The 19,837-nt window shown below is 39.9% G+C and overlaps 2 protein-coding genes across 4 annotated transcripts; one reads left to right on the forward strand and one right to left on the reverse strand.

Annotated features, from left to right (window-relative positions):
* Positions 1-294: 294 nt before the first annotated feature.
* LOC108258294 (uncharacterized) lies at positions 295-7,206 on the reverse strand. Of its 2 annotated transcripts, none has more exons than XM_017456832.3 (11): positions 5,429-7,206; positions 4,644-5,099; positions 4,341-4,395; positions 3,997-4,070; positions 3,767-3,839; positions 3,170-3,657; positions 2,893-2,965; positions 2,296-2,783; positions 1,791-1,886; positions 1,299-1,548; positions 295-925 (listed from the first exon to the last, which is right to left on the reverse strand). In XM_017456832.3, the coding sequence occupies exons 1-11, from the start codon at positions 5,429-5,431 to the stop codon at positions 372-374; spliced, it is 2,610 nt and encodes an 869-aa protein (XP_017312321.2). In that variant the 5' UTR covers positions 5,432-7,206; the 3' UTR covers positions 295-371. The 2 variants fall into 2 exon arrangements, with proteins under 2 accessions (XP_017312321.2, XP_017312320.2); XM_017456831.3 differs by having other exon boundaries at positions 4,341-4,398.
* On the forward strand, positions 7,192-15,861 carry arl6 (ADP-ribosylation factor-like 6). Of its 2 annotated transcripts, none has more exons than XM_053676018.1 (8): positions 7,192-7,249; positions 7,343-7,394; positions 9,587-9,753; positions 9,859-9,920; positions 10,010-10,078; positions 10,278-10,372; positions 11,862-11,991; positions 12,150-15,861. In XM_053676018.1, exons 3-8 carry the CDS (start codon positions 9,631-9,633, stop codon positions 12,247-12,249), a joined length of 579 nt encoding a protein of 192 aa, XP_053531993.1. In that variant the 5' UTR covers positions 7,192-7,249; positions 7,343-7,394; positions 9,587-9,630; the 3' UTR covers positions 12,250-15,861. The 2 variants fall into 2 exon arrangements, with proteins under 2 accessions (XP_053531993.1, XP_017312298.2); XM_017456809.3 differs by having other exon boundaries at positions 7,197-7,394; positions 12,150-12,205; positions 12,637-15,861.
* The last annotated feature ends 3,976 nt before the right edge of the window (positions 15,862-19,837 follow it).

The following is a 19,837-nucleotide window of genomic DNA, read 5'->3' on the forward strand; positions in this document are numbered from 1 at the left end:
TGACATTTCTTGCCATCACAGACACACTGTGAAAGATTTTAGGTTAAAAGTCTGAGGTTAAATCTCAACGTTTAAATACTTCTTGTCCTGGATTCTGTGTAGCATTTCATTTGAATTTCGTTTTTAAATGTAATGCGACGTTCGAAGTTACAGCACCGACCTGCTGTTGCTGAAAATTTGTTCACTAAAAATATAAAATCGCTAGAGATGTTTATTTTTTCTCAGCCATGAGGCATTCACAATATACCCAATGGTCTAGCCTCTAGGTAAATAAAATAATGCAACGGCAGTAAGTTGGAGAAATATTTTTATTAGGTCAGGCTTTGGTTTCAATCTTGGTCGGACAGGAAACCACCATCAATGCATCGAGCTTATGGGTTGAGGTCTCTCAGACACTGGACAATACCAGTTAAAAATATATCATGTCCCTTAGGGCTTAAATGAACCCCATCTCTTAAATACAGTTCAGGCTTATTAAACTGTATGTGCGGATGAGGGACAAAGCTCCCGTTAATGTACGAAACAAACGTAGCCATCTCGTTGTTCACAAACATCCGCACTTTCTCCACCTTTCCCGGAAGGCCATGCTGCCATTGGCGCCTTTGGGTGATTGAAGAAAACAGAATCTTCATCTGGGGAAACTGTCTGTGGAGCTCAAAGAGGTCCCTCTTCATTGTTCTGAGAAGCAGCAAACGTTCCACACGTCCTAGGTCGTTGCCCCCACAGTGAATCACTAGCACATCTGGAGCAGTTCTTCCTTCAAGGCACTGTTTGAAGAAGTAAAGGAGTTCACCCCAATACATGCCTCCCCTGCAAAACCACTCGACCTGAGAAGCCACACCAAGATTGGTGCCCATGGTCTCCCTTGCTCGCGCTTCACTCCGTCGAACGTAGCTGTCGCCGACGATCCAGACTCTGTGTGAAGCTGATAAAAAAAACATTACAATAAAAATTATTTACAATGAGGCACATGTTTGGAGGTCACACGACTGCTGAAGAACTCCTTGTGAATCAGTTTGTCGTTAATCATTCGGTAGAATCTGATGCTACATTTTTTTTTGATTATTTGATTATTTCAAGAAAATATTTGCAGGTAAAAAAATTTTTAATATGTTTTATATAAGCATAATTGTCACCATTTATCTTGGTATATAATATTATTGCAAAACTGTATTACCATTGCACTAATCTAGATCACATTGCATTCAAAAGTATTGTCTCTCCACATGTGCTTAGTTTAATAGTAGTGGGCAACAAGATCCATTCTATAAGACATTACAAGGACGGCAGTGACTCACGTTGTGACTGGACTCTCTGTGTGTCCTTGTGCTGACTCTGCCGAGGGTTGGTAGGCCGGCTGCTCCCCGTCTTCTGCTCTGTCCAGGTGAGGTGAGGCTTGCACTCTTCTCTGCTATTAGACAGAGCTACATGAATCGGCCTCCTGCCCAACATCTTCCCGTTCATGCCTTTAATGGCCTCCATGGCTTCGTTAGTAGACGAATAGCTAACATAGCCAAAACCTTTGGAGCGGCCATTCTCCATCACCACCTGTAGGGAACAGCGAGGAGATACAGAAAGCAAAGAATGAGCATTACAATAGCAACACACTAAAATGTAAACAGAACAGCTGTGTTATGTTAGTATCAGGGGACTGGTATCGCACCTCCCCATAGTCCATATGGAGGTCTTATGTTATATGTTAAAGGTCATTTCAGGCAGCAGCTATACAAAATACAGGATATGAAATAAGCATTGGGAAAAGGAAGAAAATGTAGGGATTATTAGTTGACCTTGGCACTGACGACGGCTCCGAACGGGAGGAACTCCCTGTGCAGGCGCTTGTCGTCCACGCTGTAGTCCAGGCTCTTGATGAACAGTTCGACTCTCTACAGAACAGAGCGCAAAGTCAACATCCAGTGTGTTAATTAAGCCAATCAAAAAGCTAAAAATGTGAGACAGCATAGCACAGCCGTGTAAGACCTGGACCAAAAGCATAGACGTCAAAGAGCATTGGACTCTTTCAGTAAAACTGTGCGTTTGGCTTCATGATAATCAGATTTACTGTGGAACATTAACACATGTTAAAAACAATATAAGACTCGTAATTAGTCATTTCTCTGAACATGTTCACACAGTTCTACATTTTGATGTTCTCAACTTCCAAAGCCCCTAAAAGACTAAAAGCCAACATTTCCATCCACAGACAAACTCAGAGACACACCCCCACGTCCAAATATGGGCACAAAGGCTTGTCCTCTCAGGCCTGTGATCTGCTGACAGACTTTACTGCTGTACCTTGGGGTACTTGCTGTGGTGAGACTTGTCCATAGGGAACTTCTTGGTCTTATCTTTCATGACTTGATCCTTTATCCACTCCCAGATACTCTTGACAATCTCGTCAATATCCAAAGTCTGTTCCTTAATCTCAACCAATGTGAGAGGTGTAGGAGGTGGGACTTTGTATTTCTCGGCCTCTTCTCCATCCATGATTTCACCCCCTGTGAGAGGTGGAGGAGTTGGGGGTGTGGCTGGCTCAGATTCCTCTGCCTCCATAATCTCACCCAATGTGAGAGGTGTAGGAGATGGGGGTGTGGATGGCTCTGCCTCCTCTGCCTCCATAATCTCAGACAATGTGGGAGATGAAGGAGTTGTGGATGTGGATAGAGATGCTTCAGAAATGGCATCGCTGCTTTGGTCAGGAGGCAGATCGGAGGTGGGTTGAGGCTCAACCGCTGGCACAGGCCAGAGTGTGTATACAGGTGGCACTTGTTCATCTGGACAAACTGCAGGACAAGAAGGAGATAAAATGGAGAGACGGAGAAAGTTGCATAGAAACTTTGCAACATTAAAAGAATCAACAGCAGAAAACAGGTATGTTTTAATTTTGTTTACCGAGTGTGAGCACGTCAGTGGCAGGGGCCTGAGGAGTTATAATACTGCCATCCTGAACACCTTCATCTTCACACTGAGAGAGAAAAAGAGAACAAACTGAAATAATAAACTGCTATTATTTAATCACTTTTGACCTATGGAGTCCTGTTTTAAAACTGAGCCAGTGTGTACATTTCCATCCACAGACAAACTCAGAGACACACGCCCATGTCCAAATATGGACACAAAGGCATGTCCTCTCAGGCCTGTGATCTGCAGACAGACTTTACTGCTGTACCTTGGTGTACTTGCTGTGGTGAGACTTGTCCATAGGGAACTTCTTGGTCTTATCTTTCATGACTTGATCCTTTATCCACTCCCAGATACCGTTGACAATCTCGTCAATATCCAAAGTCTGTTCCTTAATCTCAACCAATGTGAGAGGTGTAGGAGGTGGGACTTTGTATGGCTCGGCCTCTTCTCCATCCATGATTTCACCCCCTGTGAGAGGTGGAGGAGTTGGGGGTGTGGCTGGCTCAGACTCCTCTGCCTCCATAATCTCGCCCAATGTGAGCGATGAAGAGGTTGGGAGTGTGGATGGCTCGGCCTTCTCTGCCTCCATAATCTCAGACAATGTGAGAGATGAAGGAGTTGTGGATGTGGATAGAGATGCTTCAGAAATGGCATGGCTGCTTTGGTCAGGAGGCAGATCGGAGGTGGGTTGAGGCTCAACCGCTGGCACAGGCCAGAGTGTGTATACAGGTGGCACTTGTTCATCTGGACAAACTGCAGGACAAGAAGGAGATAAAATTGAGAGACGGAGAAAGTTGCATAGAAACTTTACAACATTAAAAGAATCAACAGCAGAAAACAGGTATGTTTTAATTTTGTTTACCGAGTGTGAGCACGTCAGTGGCAGGGGCCTGAGGAGTTATAATACTGCCATCCTGAACACCTTCATCTTCACACTGAGAGAGAAAAAGAGAACAAACTGAAATAATAAACTGCTATTATTTAATCACTTTTGACCTATGGAGTCCTGTTTTAAAACTGAGCCAGTGTGTATATAAAAGCATGAGCACTAATCGTACAGGAGGTGGTGTCATGGGAGACGAGATTTCTTACCAGTGTGCGCTCCTTTTTTGCCAGAAGTGGCCAGGTGTGCTGAGGAGGCTGTGGAGTGGGATAATACACTTCATCTGAAACATGAAAAACAACCATCATCGGGTCAGTCAAGTAACATCTCAGGGCCTGTCCCAAATCCGAAATATTATAGCCCAATGTAAACATTTACAAATTACTTTATTTCTCATTAACGCCACTAAAAACAAGGGTTTGATCCTGACCGCATCATCATAGTTCATCACACACTCATTCACATCCATTCAGGGGCAATTTAGTGCTGCACCACTGTGCCGCCTTCAGCCAGAATAATATGGAGAAAAAGAAACAGTTGAAATGCTAATTACTGTGCATGTAGCCATTGTGAGGACAAAATCCAGCAGGTGTGGCCAGTGGATACTGCTGCTGAACAGATGGAGAGTCATGGTAAGATATGATATAATAAATGTCAAAAGAAATAATCAAAAGTACCGTTTATTATTAGGAATAAACATGAAGAGATGTCAAAGAGAACACTTTTACATTATAGTCTTCAGTCTTAATCACTGAAGAAATTATGATTTGTAAATTCAACCAAATGTTATATATATATGTTATATTTACACTTGAACTTGAATAGGTCTTTGACTGGAAAAGAAACAGTGTTATACCTGAACAGACGGGATGGAGGAGCGGTGTTGTTTCATCTCCATCATTGAGGGTGTGGGGTAGAAATGAGCTGGCATGGCAGGGTCGGATGAGGGGTAGAAGTGAGGGGGCTGGATGGGGTGGGACTGGGGGTAGAAGTAAGGTGGCTGGATGGGGTGGGACTGGGGGTAGAAGTGAGGGGGCTGGATGGGGTAAGACTGGGGGTAGAAGTAAGGGATCTGGATGGGGGGGGACTGGGGGTAGAAGTGAGGGGGCTGGATGGGGTGGGACTGGGGGTAGAAGTGAGGGGGCTGGATGGGGTGGGACTGGGGGTAGAAGTAAGGGATCTGGATGGGGGGGGACTGGGGGTAGAAGTGAGGGGGCTGGATGGGGTGGGACTGGGGGTAGAAGTGAGGGGGCTGGATGGGGTGGGCTGGGTTTGCAGCAGGCACAAAGTACAAAATTTTCTGAGACTTGGACTGAAGAACGAAACAGAGTTGGCTTTTAGAGAAACAAATTATTTCAGCAAGAAAGAAGTACAAAAAGCAATGAACATGTCCATACTGAGGCCTACTGATGAAATAATTAAATTTCTCGGAATAACCAGGTCTGGATATATTACTTATTGTACTGTATCTTCTGCTTCTGTGTTAAATCATTGTGTCCAAGGCTTTAGCGCTCCCGAGCACACAATAGGCCACTTGTCCTACTGAATATTAAACTATAAAATACCAGTGGATCCGTAATATGAATCCTGACTATCAAACTTTCTAATCAACATAGCCATATTCAAAAGGTTACAACTCACCATTTTCCAAAGAGGATGTTGTGAAATGTTCAAATTGAATAATCGCTAGCTGTAGCTGAAGTCGCTTGCTCGCTCTTGCTGATCGTTGAAGTGTGTTTGTGTGTTGGTATGGAAAAGGAATTCGGTGTCTCTCCTCACTTTGTTCTAGAATTCTAACACACTGTTTCATGGTTGATGATGCGTTAATATTCCAAAGTGAAAAACTTCTCCATGGCAACCGAGCCATCCCATAGTAAATGTTTTACACTAACTATATGTAACCATACGTTTATGCTCACAACCACATCACACAATGTGCTAAGAATTTAATATATAAAATATCCTGGACAGGGGCATTTCTAGGACTTTAAGATATGGCGGCTCAGCCCCTAGAGGCCTCCGTCAGTTATTTATTTCAAGCTGTCTAAATGCCCTGAAATATTTTCACATTGGTGTCTTCATGGTTTTTAATCATAGCTAACACATCTGAGTGAACCTCAGCATTAGCTGATTTCAAAGAATAACAGTGTGAATTCATCAAGTGACGTTACGTCATTGGGTTTCTCCCGTCCACTTGCTGGTTTTTGTCAGATTGCTGTTACTACAGTCAGCTACCTGGACAAGAAAGATCTATGTTGTCTATATTGGAAAGCTATGCTGTCTCATTTTGGCTATTCTCTAGTTTAGAATTTTTGCGCACTTCCATAAATAAGCAAGATTGTAACCTTTTAAGCCTTTAAGAGCCGATTGCCTATGTTTAGCACGCCAATTACAAGGACGTTAATCAATTTATTCCCTTTAATAAGACTGAAACTGTACAATTGACTACATTTTAAAAGAAAAATTCTAATGTTCTTCTTTCCACTCACCAACCACTTTAGTAGGAACACCTGTACACCTATACGTTAAGGCAATTATCTAATCAGCCAATCGTGTGGCAGAAGTGCAATGCATAAAATCATGCAGATACGGGCCAGCAGCTTGGAGTAATGTTCACATCAACCATCGGAATGGAGGAAAAGATGTGATCTCAGTGATTTTGGCCGTGGCATGATTATTGCTGAAAGCTGAGGCTGAAGTGGGCACAGACTTGCCAAAACTGGACAGTTGAAGACTGGAATAGCCTAGCCTGGAGGTGGTGTAATGGTGTGGGGAATGTTATCTTGTCACATTTTGGGCTCACACTTAATGAGCTCCATGGCAGCACCTTGAGTATGTACAGTATGTAACGGTGCAGTGTATGGTATACAGTATGTAACGGTGCGGTGCGTAGTGTACAGTATATAACGGTGTGATGTGTAGTGTACAGTATATAATGGTGCGGTGTATAGTATACAGAATATAACCATATACAGTATATAACGGTCTGGTGTATAGTATACAGTATATAATGGTGCAGTGTATAGTATACAGTATATAACCATATACATTATATAACGGTGCGGTGTATAGTATACAGTATATAATGGTGCGGTGTATAGTATACAGTATATAACCATATACATTATATAACGGTGCGGTGTATAGTATACAGTATATAATGGTGCGGTGTATAGTATACAGTATATAACCATATACATTATATAACGGTGTGGTGTATAGTATGCAGTATGTAACAGTGCGGTGTATAGTATACAGTATATAACCATATACAGTATATAACGGTGCGGTGTATAGTATACAGTATATAACGGTGCGGTGTATAGTATACAGTATATAACCATATACAGTATATAACGGTGCGTGTATAGTATACAGTATATACCGGTGCGCGCGTGCGCAGTTCTGTTCTGGTCGCTAAGCAACGCCGTGTCAACCTGCAAACCTGAAACTGCGTCTTGTGTAAAACCTCCATAGATTTTAAATACCGCTGTCGTTAACCACTAATATGTGGTGCTAATGCGTTTACATGACATTTCATTATTTATACCACAGGCTGGCGTGAACTGCAGCTATAACTGCGCCAAACCAGTAGAAAAAAAACAAGGTAAGCTCAGCATTAGCTAACATGCTAACAGCGCGCATCAGGTATAAACAGACGAGTATTAATGGACGCTAGAAAGCTACCCCTGCATGTATAGAGGTAGTTATCTAAATTAGAACAAACGATAAGCAAAGAAAGCGAATTAGCTGGATAATGTGAGTTATACAACAGGAGCAGAGCTATCTAACTAAACCAGCCGGGACGCTAAGCAGCTCATCGGATTAAGTCTGAAATCTGTGCGAGTTCTGTGTCGTAAAAATGTGTTGAAATGTTTAAAGAGCTGGCCAAGCAGCTAACGTAGCACTGATTAGCTTAACCAGCATACTGTAGCTTAAAGCCTGAAATAAAGCAGATATTAAATTGTGCAGCACATAAAAGAAGCAGTACTGATGAGGAAAAGTAAAAGCTCTGGTGCTGTTAACGGGTCGAGAGCTTTAAAGGTGCAGTAGTTGATTTGTTTTGTTTCTTATTTCTACAAATAACCTGGAAGATATGTAAAACATGATCAAGTAAAATGGGTTACACCGTGATCATAACAAAAAAAAGTCTAAGTCGCTGAGAAACCCGTTTGAAAACCCGGTTTCCGGTCCGGAATGCTTGCTTGTGTTTGGATTAGTGATGTGTCGTTCATTTGAATCTTGAATCTTTAATATGACTCGGGAACAACGAGTTGTCTCAGAGAGTGATTCGTTCATTTTGAATCTCGAATATTTAATATGACTCGGGAACAACGAGTTGTCTCAGAGAGTGATTCGTTCATTTTGAATCTCGAATCTTTAATATGACTCGGGAACAACGAGTTGTCTGAGTGATTCGTTCATTTTGAATCTCGAATCTTTAATATGACTCGGCAACAACGAGTTGTCTCAGAGAGTGATTCATTCATTTTGAATCTCGAATCTTTAATATGACTCGGGAACAACGAGTTGTCTCAGAGAGTGATTCGTTCATTTTTGACCGCGCATGCGCTCCAACATCCCCATAGGTTCTGTACCGGAAACAAGAAATGATTAGTTCACGTCTCGAGTCTTCGGGTTTGAGTCGTTAACTATTATTCCAAATTAATTGTGGTTTGAGAAATTTCTAACAGTGGTGGATAATGATGGATAACCGTCTACTGCATGAATTATTACATTTACATTTTTTAAAAAATGTATGGATTTTCATTGCTTGAAGTAGTTAAAGTTTTAGGAGGGTAGTTAATTATTGCCTTATGGCAAAGTATGCAATGGTTGAAAATATCGTATAGTCAGAATAACACAAAATGTATGAGATTATAATTCCAGTCACTGTATTTTCCAAAGGTTGTCCCCAAATAAAGGTTTTTGGCCGCCTAGTAAGTATGTAAAAAGAAAGGAATTACAGTTCAGAGTGGATGGGTTTACTCACTCAAAATACATATGAATATCTTTTTAATTCTTTCTCTTGAAACGTAACATTTAGAAAATACGGTGCAGTCGCAAAATGTTAGAAATGACAAAAAAAAAATTCTTACTTTGAATGTAAAAAAAAGTAAATATACTATTAGAGAAGCCTAGTGGGTTTATTTTATTTTGTTGTTGTTGTTGTTGTTGTTGTTGTTTTTGCTTTGTAGGCCTGTTGGAGTTCGCGAATTCACCTACCACAGTTTATCCTTTAACAAAATACTCAAAATATATCAATTAAAAGTTAACATATCTTAGATAGTGTTTAAAATTTTTCCTTTAAGTAGTTTTGTCAAAATATTGAAAAACATCATCAAACAGCACTGCCCGGTCATCTGACATAGCTTTTTTTCTTGTTATGTTAAAGTTAAAACCTCCCTTTCCAGTGACATAGGAAGATAGTAGTTTTGTATTATTGCATATCATAGCAATACCATGCAGTAAATGGATACTACTGCCTTTTTGCTGAAGAGGGGGTCAACAGTGTACAGTAGTGTACGAGAACATCAGCAAAATGTTAGTTTCATTGCAGTTTGTCTCTATGTGCAGCAGATGGCGCTAAAATTACAACCTGCTCCCTAAGCGCAGAAATGTATCAAATGTGTTTTCACTTCTAAAAACAACCTGCCAGGGGTGTGTGGTGTGTTTATTTTATAGCGTTTTATGTCCTCGCAAGCCTTTGACCTCGAGTGTTTACAGATGATGAACCACCAGCACACTGGCGCGCTGCAGCAGAGCCCCTCTGAGCTTTGAACCTTTTGCTTTGAACAGAGTCGCTGCCATCTAAAATAAAATAATAATAATAAAAAAGGCCAATGGGGCTCTTCGACAAGCTGGCGGGATGGCTGGGCCTGAAGAAGAAGGAGGTGAACGTGCTTTGTTTGGGTCTGGACAACAGCGGAAAGACCACCATCATCAATCAGCTGAAGCCGTCCAACGTAATTGTCGCTCTTGCACAAAGGATGAGTGTTTTCACACGACTGCAATACACTGTGTTAGAAATTCACGCTGTTTGACTGTGGGGTATTTTTGTCTCGCTACAGGCTCAAGCACAAGACATCGTTCCCACTATCGGATTTAGCATAGAGAAGTTCAAAACGTCAAGGTGAGCATTTGACACTGTTTCTATTTGATTTATTTTTTAAAAATTTTAATGTTTAGACGTATGCACTGACCAGCTTGTTGTCTTTATAGTCTGTCGTTCACAGTGTTTGACATGTCAGGCCAGGGCAGGTATAGAAACCTATGGGAGCACTATTACAAGTAAGTGAAATCGCTGCACCTGTCAGTGTAACAATATACTGTACTGTCTGCATTATCGTGTTGCTTCCAACCCTGTGATTTAGTCATGCACATCTCTGTGACTTCTCTAAATCCAATCCCACTTATCATCGGGTTCATTCTTAAGCCGTTCATGTTACTAAAGGAGAGGTCTTTTTCTTTCTTTTCTGTGTTTGACCAGGGAAGGACAGGCCATCATATTTGTCATTGACAGCAGTGATAAGCTGAGAATGGTGGTAGCCAAAGAAGAGCTTGATACTCTCCTTAACCATCCTGGTGAGTGCTTTAAAAAAGAAAAAAATTATAAAAGGGTCTTGTGAAATTCAAATCGACCACAAAGGCATCCCATTTACCACAGTGGTTAAAGTTATAGTAGTTAAAGGTGTAATTGTAGTACTAGTAGTTAAGGCTGTAGTAGTAATAGCATTTGAAGCAGTAGATGTATTAGTAATTATTTTAATAGTAGTACCAGGTTTATTTTTGTAGTTGTAGCAGTTGTTAGTGTTTAATGTATTAATCATAGTAGTCATTCTTTTAGTAGTAATAATAGTAGTAGTAGTAGTAGTAATGGTAGTAGGCATAGTAGCCGTTTTTGTAGTAGTAATAGAAGTAGTAGTAGTTTTTGTAGTACTAGTAGTAGTATCCAAGGTACTAGTATTAATGGTAGTAGTAGTTTTAGTAGTAGTAATGGTATTAGTGATAGTAGTAGTAGTAGTAGTAGTAGTACTGATAGTAGTAGTTCTAGTAGTAGTAATAGTAGTAATTTTTGTTGTAGTAGTAGTGGTAGTAGTAGTAGTACTGATAGCAGCAGTTTTTGTTGTGGTAGTAGTGGTAGTAGTAGTATTTTTTGTTGTAGTGGTAGTAGTTTTTGTTGTAGTAATAATGGTAGTAGTTTTTGTTATAGTGGTAGTGGTGGTAGTAGTAGTTTTTGTTGTTGTAGTAATGGTAGTGGTAGTAGTAGTAGTTTTTGTTGTAGTAGTAATGATAATGGTAGTGGTAGTAGTTTTTGTTGTAGTAGTAATGGTAGTGGTAGTAGTAGTAGTTTTTGTTGTAGTAGTAGTTTTTGTTGTAGTAGTAATGATAATGGTAGTGGTAGTAGTTTTTGTTGTAGTAATAATGGTAGTGGTAGTAGTAGTAGTTTTTGTTGTAGTAGTAGTTTTTGTTGTAGTAGTAATGATAATGGTAGTGGTAGTAGTTTTTGTTGTAGTAATAATGGTAGTGGTAGTAGTAGTAGTTTTTGTTGTAGTAGTAGTTTTTGTTGTAGTAGTAATGGTAGTGGTAGTAGTAGTAGTTTTTGTTGTGGTAGTAGTAGTAGTTTTTGTTGTAGTAGTAATGGTAGTGGTAGTAGTAGTAGTTTTTGTTGTGGTAGTAGTAGTAGTTTTTGTTGTAGTAGTAGTGGTAGTAGTAGTAGTTTTTGTTGTGGTAGTAGTATTTTTTGTTGTAGTAGTAATGGTAGTGGTAGTAGTAGTAGTTTTTGTTGTAGTAGTAATGGTAGTGGTGGTAGTAGTAGTTTTTTTTGTTGTAGTAATGGTAGTGGTAGTAGTAGTAGTTTTTGTTGTGGTAGTAATGGTAGTGGTAGTAGTAGTAGTTTTTGTTGTGGTAGTAGTAGTAGTTTTTGTTGTAGTAGTAATGGTAGTGGTGGTAGTAGTAGTAGTTTTTGTTGTGGTAGTAGTAGTAGTTTTTGTTGTAGTAGTAATGGTAGTGGTGGTAGTAGTCGTAATGGTCATCTCTCTATAGTAATAGTGCTCTTCTTCTGTGTATGTAGATATCAAGCACAGGAGGATCCCCATTCTGTTCTTTGCTAATAAAATGGATCTAAGAGACGCTCTGTCCTCAGTGAAGGTCTCTCAGCTCCTCTGCCTGGAGAACATCAAAGATAAACCATGGCATATCTGGTAGGACAATCACCATTTTCAGTTAGAATGAAAATCTTCCCGTGGTTCTGGTGTTAGGCCGCAACAGCCCAAAGAGTAGTGAAGAGTATCGTGTTTAGTATTGTGTCACCTTCGCAAACCACAACATTGATATAGATGTGTGTGTGTGTGTGTTTCAGTGCCAGTAACGCTGTCCAGGGGGAGGGTCTGCAGGAGGGAGTCGACTGGCTGCAAGGTACAGATTTGTCCTTTTATTCGAGAAAAACTCGGTGTATGTGAATCAGCGATGATCCATTTCCCCTGAATTAACTCGAGTGTCTGGAATGACATTATTATATTGTTGAAGCATTCATGTTTGTTTGTTTGTTTTGTTTCGATCCATAGAACAATTTGCACTGTAAGTATTTGAAGTTAAACGACCTTGTGGTGACGTAGCGAAGTGTTACAGCCACTTTATAACCCAGCCTTTACAACTGATAAGTTATGATACAGCCCAAAGTGATCAAATATCTTTTACCGTTCTTTCTACCTTTCATTTTAAACCGTGTTAGACTTCAGCCTTGTGTTTACATCCTAGTCCCTGTCTTGTCAGCATGCCCCGACGTCATGAGTCGCCGGTTTGTATCTGGAGTGTGTGTTGACTTCACTGCTTCCTTTCCCAAACAGATCAGATCCGAACCATGAGAACATGAAACGCTCGTAGAATCCACCACGTCGCCCGTTCCACATCACACCACGGACCGGACCTCCTTCACAAGGCACGCTGAGCCGTCTGTTCAGGAAGCTCAGGGTTTGGGAGTGTGAGATGCTTTGATTCTGTTGCATCGCAGACTTTTTCTTTTTTTTTTCTTTTTATGTTGTGCACTTTCATAGCTCGTTTGTCTTGAAAATAGCCAGCAAATTACGGTCCATTTCACGAGTACTCCTAGTGTGTTTAAAAGGTAACAGACGTGCACATAAACACATTATTACCTCAGCTAAACGCTGGCAAAAGCTTTACATTTTTTCAAGAAACCGAGCAAAACAGTCCACAAATGTATTACAAAACATATTTATTACATCTCAGAGCAGGGAAAATTTTTACTAAGTTACTATAAGATGTTTAGAGACATTTCATTCACACGTGTGTGTATTTTTTTTATTTTTATTTTTTTTGGGTGTAGCACTGTAAAGAACTTTCCAGGAGGTTTTGCGGATGTGTATGTGACATGTAACGCTGGTCCTATAATAAGACATTCCAAATTGTATTATTTTTTTAAATCATTGCTTTACTTAGTTTTATAATTCCAAGCACTAACTGAAGGATTATTTTCAATGTCATGCATATAAACTCTGCTGCCCTTTAACACGCTTTAAAAAAAATGTAGTTTTCTACTCGTTTTCTGTCTCAAATCTGGCTTAGACTGTGACTCGAAGAGTAAACGGTCTGTAAGTAACGAGGATTTGAAAAGGATATGAAAGTTGACAGTCGCCTGGTATACCGCAGAGGTTAATAGTACATTAGTTGGCAGTTATATTTATATTTATTTTCAGTATAAACCTACCAATTAAGCCACTTGACATGTCTACACTTACAGAGCAGATATTATTTGGATGGTGCATCATTTGCAGCAGTAATATCTGACCCTGAGCTTCTAGGTGCACCGTTTGCAGTGCGTGTTAATTGTCTTTTATACCACAGCGCTGTTGAAATCTCAAATCTGATTCGCCGGAACGCGTCGATTGATTTGCTTTATACCACAGCGCGGTTGCATTCTCGCATCTGATCGGTCAGACGGTGTGCATTATTTTTGTATATCAGCAGCTCGGACAGTAGTTCCGTCTGTAACACGAACAATAGGTTGATATCAATGCGCTTGTCCTAATACGTTTCCATAGTAACAGCGCGCACATAATCTAAGACTAATAATAAGTTTGAAGAAGAAAAAAAAACATGTTTAATAAAATAAAATGCATAATCATTGATGTGGTGATGTCTTTGTGTTAGGAAACATTTATTGAACATGCCGTTGCGCATTGTGCCACATCACGTGTGTTACCCCGTACACAGGTTGTTACTGCAGCTGGAACCGCTCACACACAAGGACTTGTACAGCGGACGCGCCGCATAATCTAAATAATAATCGGACTAAAAAAACGTGTTTGTTATTTAACAAAGAAAAACATCAACGTTTTCTGTATGGAGACATTTACGGAAGGAGTCTCCAGTGTAAGTGAGGCTTCAGGACAGAGGAGTTCAGTTCTGTAACATAAACTGTGTTTTTTTTATTATTATTATTATCTTATAAACTTCAAAAGTGAGGGGGAAAAAGGTAGGTTGGTGAGGGAGAATCAGGTATCGGGAATAAAACACGTCAGATTATTAAAAACTAAAGTACTTTACTGTAATATACAGACAGTGTAAAAAAAAATAAAAATTGCACCTACATGTCCAAGTCTCAAGGATGAACACTTGTAATGGAAATAAGGCATACTGTAAAAGGGTGTGGTCTTCAGTTAATCTATAAACAAATGAAGGCCGTAGCGTGACCCAGGTCAGTGGGGTGATCAGTGAGTGTAATAGAGTAGAACAGCTGCAGTGGGACGACTGACCTGTAGCTTCAGTCATCGCTAATCAAATCCGTTCCATTACGACCTCCATGGCACCATGAACACGGTCTAATCAGCAGCCCAGCTGCCTCTTATGGAGTTAGCACAGAAGAAGAGGCTTCTCTCAGGCCAAATGACAGATATTGCTCTACATTGCGCCTGAGAAATGGATTTAGTTTTCAGACACTGTGCAGTTTTCCAGCCATAATTCCATAATTCTGTGCTGTGTGTAAGATTTCTACATGAAAGCTTCAAAGATTTTTATATAGGAGCTTTGTGAATTAGTTAAATAAAAATAAAACTGTCAAAATAGCTAATGGAGCCATAAACACATCAGACAGCCAAGGTGCATTTGCACGTTTGTTAAGTAAGGAATGAAACACTTGGGAACATAGGAAAATCAATCAGTGACCAAAGAGTTGTGTTATATTCCTCTTACGGTATACCACAGCATCCAGTCCATACAGGATTTAGCAGTTGTTGTTTTTTTGTGATTGTTGTGAGCAAAAATGCTTGATTTTGCTTTGGCTTTTTTCAAAATTTGCACTGAGTTTTTTTGTGGGTATTTTTTTTTTTATTTTTTTTGCAGAAAACTGCTCGTTTGCACGAAATAGTTTCACGCGGTCTTTCGCAAGTGATGTTTGTTGGTAAACGAGACCTTTTAGCTGTACTCGTGTTTGACGGAATCGAAGAGGGCTTTTGGCTGAGTGCCAAGTGTGTTGCGATGACGTCACATGGCGCGTCTTGGCGAAAATCTGGGGCAGTTTTGTCAAATTGAAAGCTCCTCCGAATACCGCCGCATTTTCCTTGATGTTTCGTTCATTTCTGCGATCAGTCGTTCCCTCACCAGACTCTTATTCTTTCTCTAGATGTTACACAGTAAACCTGGCATGTCACAGAGAAACTATAAGGCACACTGTCCTCTTACTGACTGTTACAAAGTGCTAACACTGGAGACTCCTTCCACAAATGTTAAAAACATGTCTCCTTACATAAAGCAAGCTAAATAACAGTTAAATAGCTAAATAAAGTAGTTAAATAACAAAACTACTGTCAGATCTGCCGTTATAGAAAATGACCTCCTTCTAAGCAGTCAGTTTTGAGAATTCAACATTGCATTGTTCGATAAATTCTGAGCTCAGGTGAATAAAATGTATATAATGCTTGTTCCAGGCTCAAAGATTGAAGTGATGTTCAATGTTATAATGTTCAATTTGGGCTAAGAGCAATGTACGGCCTCCCCTTGTTATAAATTTACATTATTAAAAGTGGATTCGTGACCAGGACTCAAACGTGAAAACATACCATGTATATTTATTGATTTATTTATTCTTTTCATTACTAAAGCCTACGGAAGCTCTCTTTGGAAGGCTTGAATTATAATTAAGGCACAACTAAGTTCACTCAGGAGCAGAAAAGAGAGCAGCCACTGGGGAAAGTATGGGAGAAGGAAAAGGTTTCCCTCACAGCTGTCCAGCGCTAACGAGCCTGTCTATCTCAAATCTGTACATTCCCCTGAGGACACCAGGCCTCCAGTCTACAAGTCTGGAAACCCCTGCATTCATCACTTACAACCAAAATGGCACATATGTAAGGAATAAAACATTTAGGGGAATGCTGTTATAGGAAAATAATGAACAACCAGGGTTCTGTGATGCGGCCCAGCACGAGCACAGTTACAGATACCATCCGGATGCTGATTATCGTTCAATAACAGCATGTCCCGAAGTGTTTTATTTGTCTCATACCACAGGAATTTGCCAAACTTATATAGAAAATAATGACGGTATATATTTTAAATCACAGGCTTTAAAGCCAGAGATGTTAAATGAATTAAACTCTAAAGAAAATAGCATGAAGTGTCTGAGGCTGCTACTTTCTTCCCAAATATCCGGTGCGTTTAAAGACTATACTTTGAATAACTGGGCTTCGGTTTCTTTTGAGAGTGTATGCAGGTCTCCTTACAGCCACTAGTGGGCAGCATCCTATTGCAAGTCCAGCAACAGTTGCCTTTCCCTTGAAGAAATAAACTGGAATAATTACAGTGGACCTCACAGCGTAATCACTGGTGTTTAATGAACAGAAATGGTGTCATTTTGTACAAACGGAATGAACACAGCAGGAGTTCATTTAATATTGTAGATCCAGTGGTGTCACAGAGAAGGGTGTTTAAGCACACCGGTGGGTGGCATCAAGATTATGTATAAAATAAAGTTGCATTAGCAGAATTTCCTTGGGTCCTTGGTGCAAAATGAATGGCGAGGATGATCATATTACTGAACTGGTGTCAGGAACCAACAGGAATATATTGAGCAAAATCCACAAAAGCATGATTGGGAAAATGCGTACAGCGTCAGGGTGAACGTGTAGAACATGTGAATAATGCTATATGTAGCATTACTCTAATAAAGTCTTGTAGAGTATAGGATTGTCCAGGATTAATAAACCTATAAGAGATGTAATATGAAGTCAGAGATGGAGTGGAAATTGGGGTGGCAAGGCATATCTTGACGGTGAAATATCCCAAGTGCTGCCCATGTAGCCATGCCCCTGAATTAATGCTAAGACTGTGTAAACACTTTTGGTGTTAATTTGCCATTTGCAGTGAGAATTGCATGCTCGAATGTGTTTAGTGCACACTTCAAAGGGCACTTGACAGATGCGTCTGGTGCTCATTAAAGCTTCGTGGTCTCCCGCACTGAGCGAACACGCACTGCTCGCATCACGACTCCCGCCAATACCCAACAGGCAGAGTTTCCCACCCAGCCACATGCTGTTTTCCAAGCATACATCTTTCTTTCTCTGCAACTACATTTCGTAGTAGCAGCAACAGTTGCTGGATCTGTAGACTAATCCTGTCGTGATGATTCTTTCTACAGACAACAAAACCGGTCTTACAGACGTACAGCTCATACACCGTCCCAGAGACACACTTCTGAGTAGCAGCTCTGGGATGTTAGCTGACTAGGTTAATATTAACATTGAAGACTAGAAACATTTATGAATATTCACTTAATTCTCTCAGAAATGCTGTTAGTTCGGTGCAAATGAGCTAGCAGGCTAACGTTAGCAGTGAAGGTTGTAACCTTCAGGAAAGTGATTCAGAAATCCTCTCAGAAATCCTGTCAGCTTAGCGCCTGTTAGCTATTTCGCGAACAATTATACTATTTTGAAATCCTGTCAGGACAGCTAATTTAACAGAGCAGGTTAGCAGTAAGAGTAAAGATGAAAACATTTATAAAACATGACTTTGAAATCCTCTGAGGATGCTGGAACGATTCTAACATTCATGAATACAATTTAAAAAATCCTGTCATGTTAGCTGATCTTAGCTAGCTTAGTTAACATTAGCATATTATGAATATGTTTTAAGAAATCCTCTCAGGATATCCTGCTTAGCACCCCTTAGAACCACTTAGCTATCTGGCTAAGAAAAGCAGGAAAGATTATGATATTTACGAATGTACCTTAAGCATTCTCCTTGAAATCCTGTCATGTTAGCTCATCTTAGATAGCTAGATAGCATTAACGTTGTAGATTATAACATTTCTTAAATATAATAAATGATTCCTCACAGAAATCCTGCCAGCTCTGTGACAGTTAGCTATTTTGCTAACAAAAGCAGGGAAGATTATCATATTTACGAATTTAAAAATTCCCCATGAACTCCTGTCAGGTTCACTAATTGTATTTAGCTGGTTAGTATTAACAGTGAAGATGATAACATTTATTAGATATGACTTAGAAATCCTCTCAGAGATCCTGTCAAGTTAGCTTATCTTAGCTAGCTGGTTAGCATTAACAGTTGAAGATGATGACATTTATTCAATACAACTTTAAAATCCTCTCAGGTTAGTCTTTGTTAATTAGCTGGCTAGGGCTATTCGGTAAACATCATATGATTATGACTTAAAAATCCTTTCAGAAATCCTGTCAGCTTAGTTTGTGTTATTTAGCTGGCTAACAAAATCTGTATAGCTATATCTGCATAAATGAATTGCTTTCTGAATATTTCCATATATGGATTCAATGAAACTTTGGTCTTAAAGGTACACCCGCTCTCTAATTTCCATATTAAGACTTAATAACTTACCTTATACAGTACATATTGGCTGTTTGGATAGCAGTCTTAGTGTTTTTGTTATTACTTAATTTCTAGAATCTGTTCATTAAAATCGCTACAGGTTTTTTAAAATAGAGTATTATGTTGAACAGGAAAATGGGATCTTTCCCAAACTCCTTCCTCTACAGAGAGCCTTACCATCTGCATGGGATGAATGTTCAGGGCCCAGCGCTCATAATTGGAAGCGTCTTGGCAGGCTGTCAGATTTTTTCTTTTTTCTTTTTTTTTGTTGAGTCAAATTAGTCGACTCATGTGAGTTAAGGTCGGCTAGACCAAGTTGGAGTCTTGTCACCGGTAAATTGGCTCACTCCAGAAGTTCCTCACCTCATATATTTCAGAGAGCAATTAAACGTACTCTTTCGTGTGTGGCCGTAATCCGTTAAGTCTCTAAATATAAACACGCTGTTTACCTCCACAGAGAATATTTACTTGTTTATGGCTGTCAGAATGCGGTCAAGTGCCACGATGATACAGTTAGAGAAATGAGCTTGGGTGTGGAAATGTTCAAGCCCAGCTTGGTGACTGTTTGGGTAATTAAGACAACTTTAATAAAAATGTGTTTAAAGAGACTAATAATTCATCTGGAACCTTAAATTGTGTCTATGGGGAGCCCTTTCCCATATCAGGGAGGGTTCGGTAGAACCGGTAAAACCATTTTAGAAAACAAACAACCTTTAATTATGTATAATTAATATTAATAACATATTCATTTGATATTGCTTGCTTTAATTCCAACGTAAAGTCAAAATGTCCATGTAAGAACTTTTATTTGTTGTGCCGAATGTCAAACCGTTAAACGTGCTTCCAAAAGAATTGTTTCAAAAGTTCTTGAATCTTACATGGTTCCTAAAAGAACCATAATATCAGTTAAAAAACAAACCTAAAATGCTGTTAGTGGCATCTTTATTTTCTTTTAGAGAACCATGATTTAAGGAGTGAGGTGATATATGGATCTTTGAATATAATGATAATGAGTCTTAATTTTTCAGATATACATTACAGCACAGTGAAATTCTTTTCGTCGTATACCCCGGCATGTCAGGAAGTTGGGGTCAGAGCGCAGGGTCAGTCATGATACCGCGCCCCCTGGAGCAGAGAGGGTTAAGGGCTTTGCTCCAGGGCCCAACAGTGGCGGCTTGGCAGGGCCTTGAACCC

This window comes from Ictalurus punctatus, chromosome 26 (genome assembly GCF_001660625.3).
Source record: "Ictalurus punctatus breed USDA103 chromosome 26, Coco_2.0, whole genome shotgun sequence".
In the NCBI taxonomy this organism is placed as follows: domain Eukaryota; kingdom Metazoa; phylum Chordata; class Actinopteri; order Siluriformes; family Ictaluridae; genus Ictalurus; species Ictalurus punctatus.

Excerpts from the sequence above, each read along its gene's own strand:
- arl6 (XM_053676018.1), top strand. The coding sequence starts at position 9,631 with ATGGGGCTCTTCGACAAGCTGGCGGGATGGCTGGGCCTGAAGAAGAAG. Across the intron at positions 10,079-10,277 it reads CTATGGGAGCACTATTACAA|GGAAGGACAGGCCATCATAT; the intron begins GTAAGTGAAATC and ends GTGTTTGACCAG. Across the intron at positions 11,992-12,149 it reads GATAAACCATGGCATATCTG|TGCCAGTAACGCTGTCCAGG; the intron begins GTAGGACAATCA and ends TGTGTGTTTCAG.
- LOC108258294 (XM_017456831.3), bottom strand. Across the intron at positions 3,658-3,766 it reads CACTGACGTGCTCACACTCG|TTTGTCCAGATGAACAAGTG; the intron begins GTAAACAAAATT and ends CTTGTCCTGCAG. Across the intron at positions 1,887-2,295 it reads ACCACAGCAAGTACCCCAAG|AGAGTCGAACTGTTCATCAA; the intron begins GTACAGCAGTAA and ends TCTGTTCTGTAG.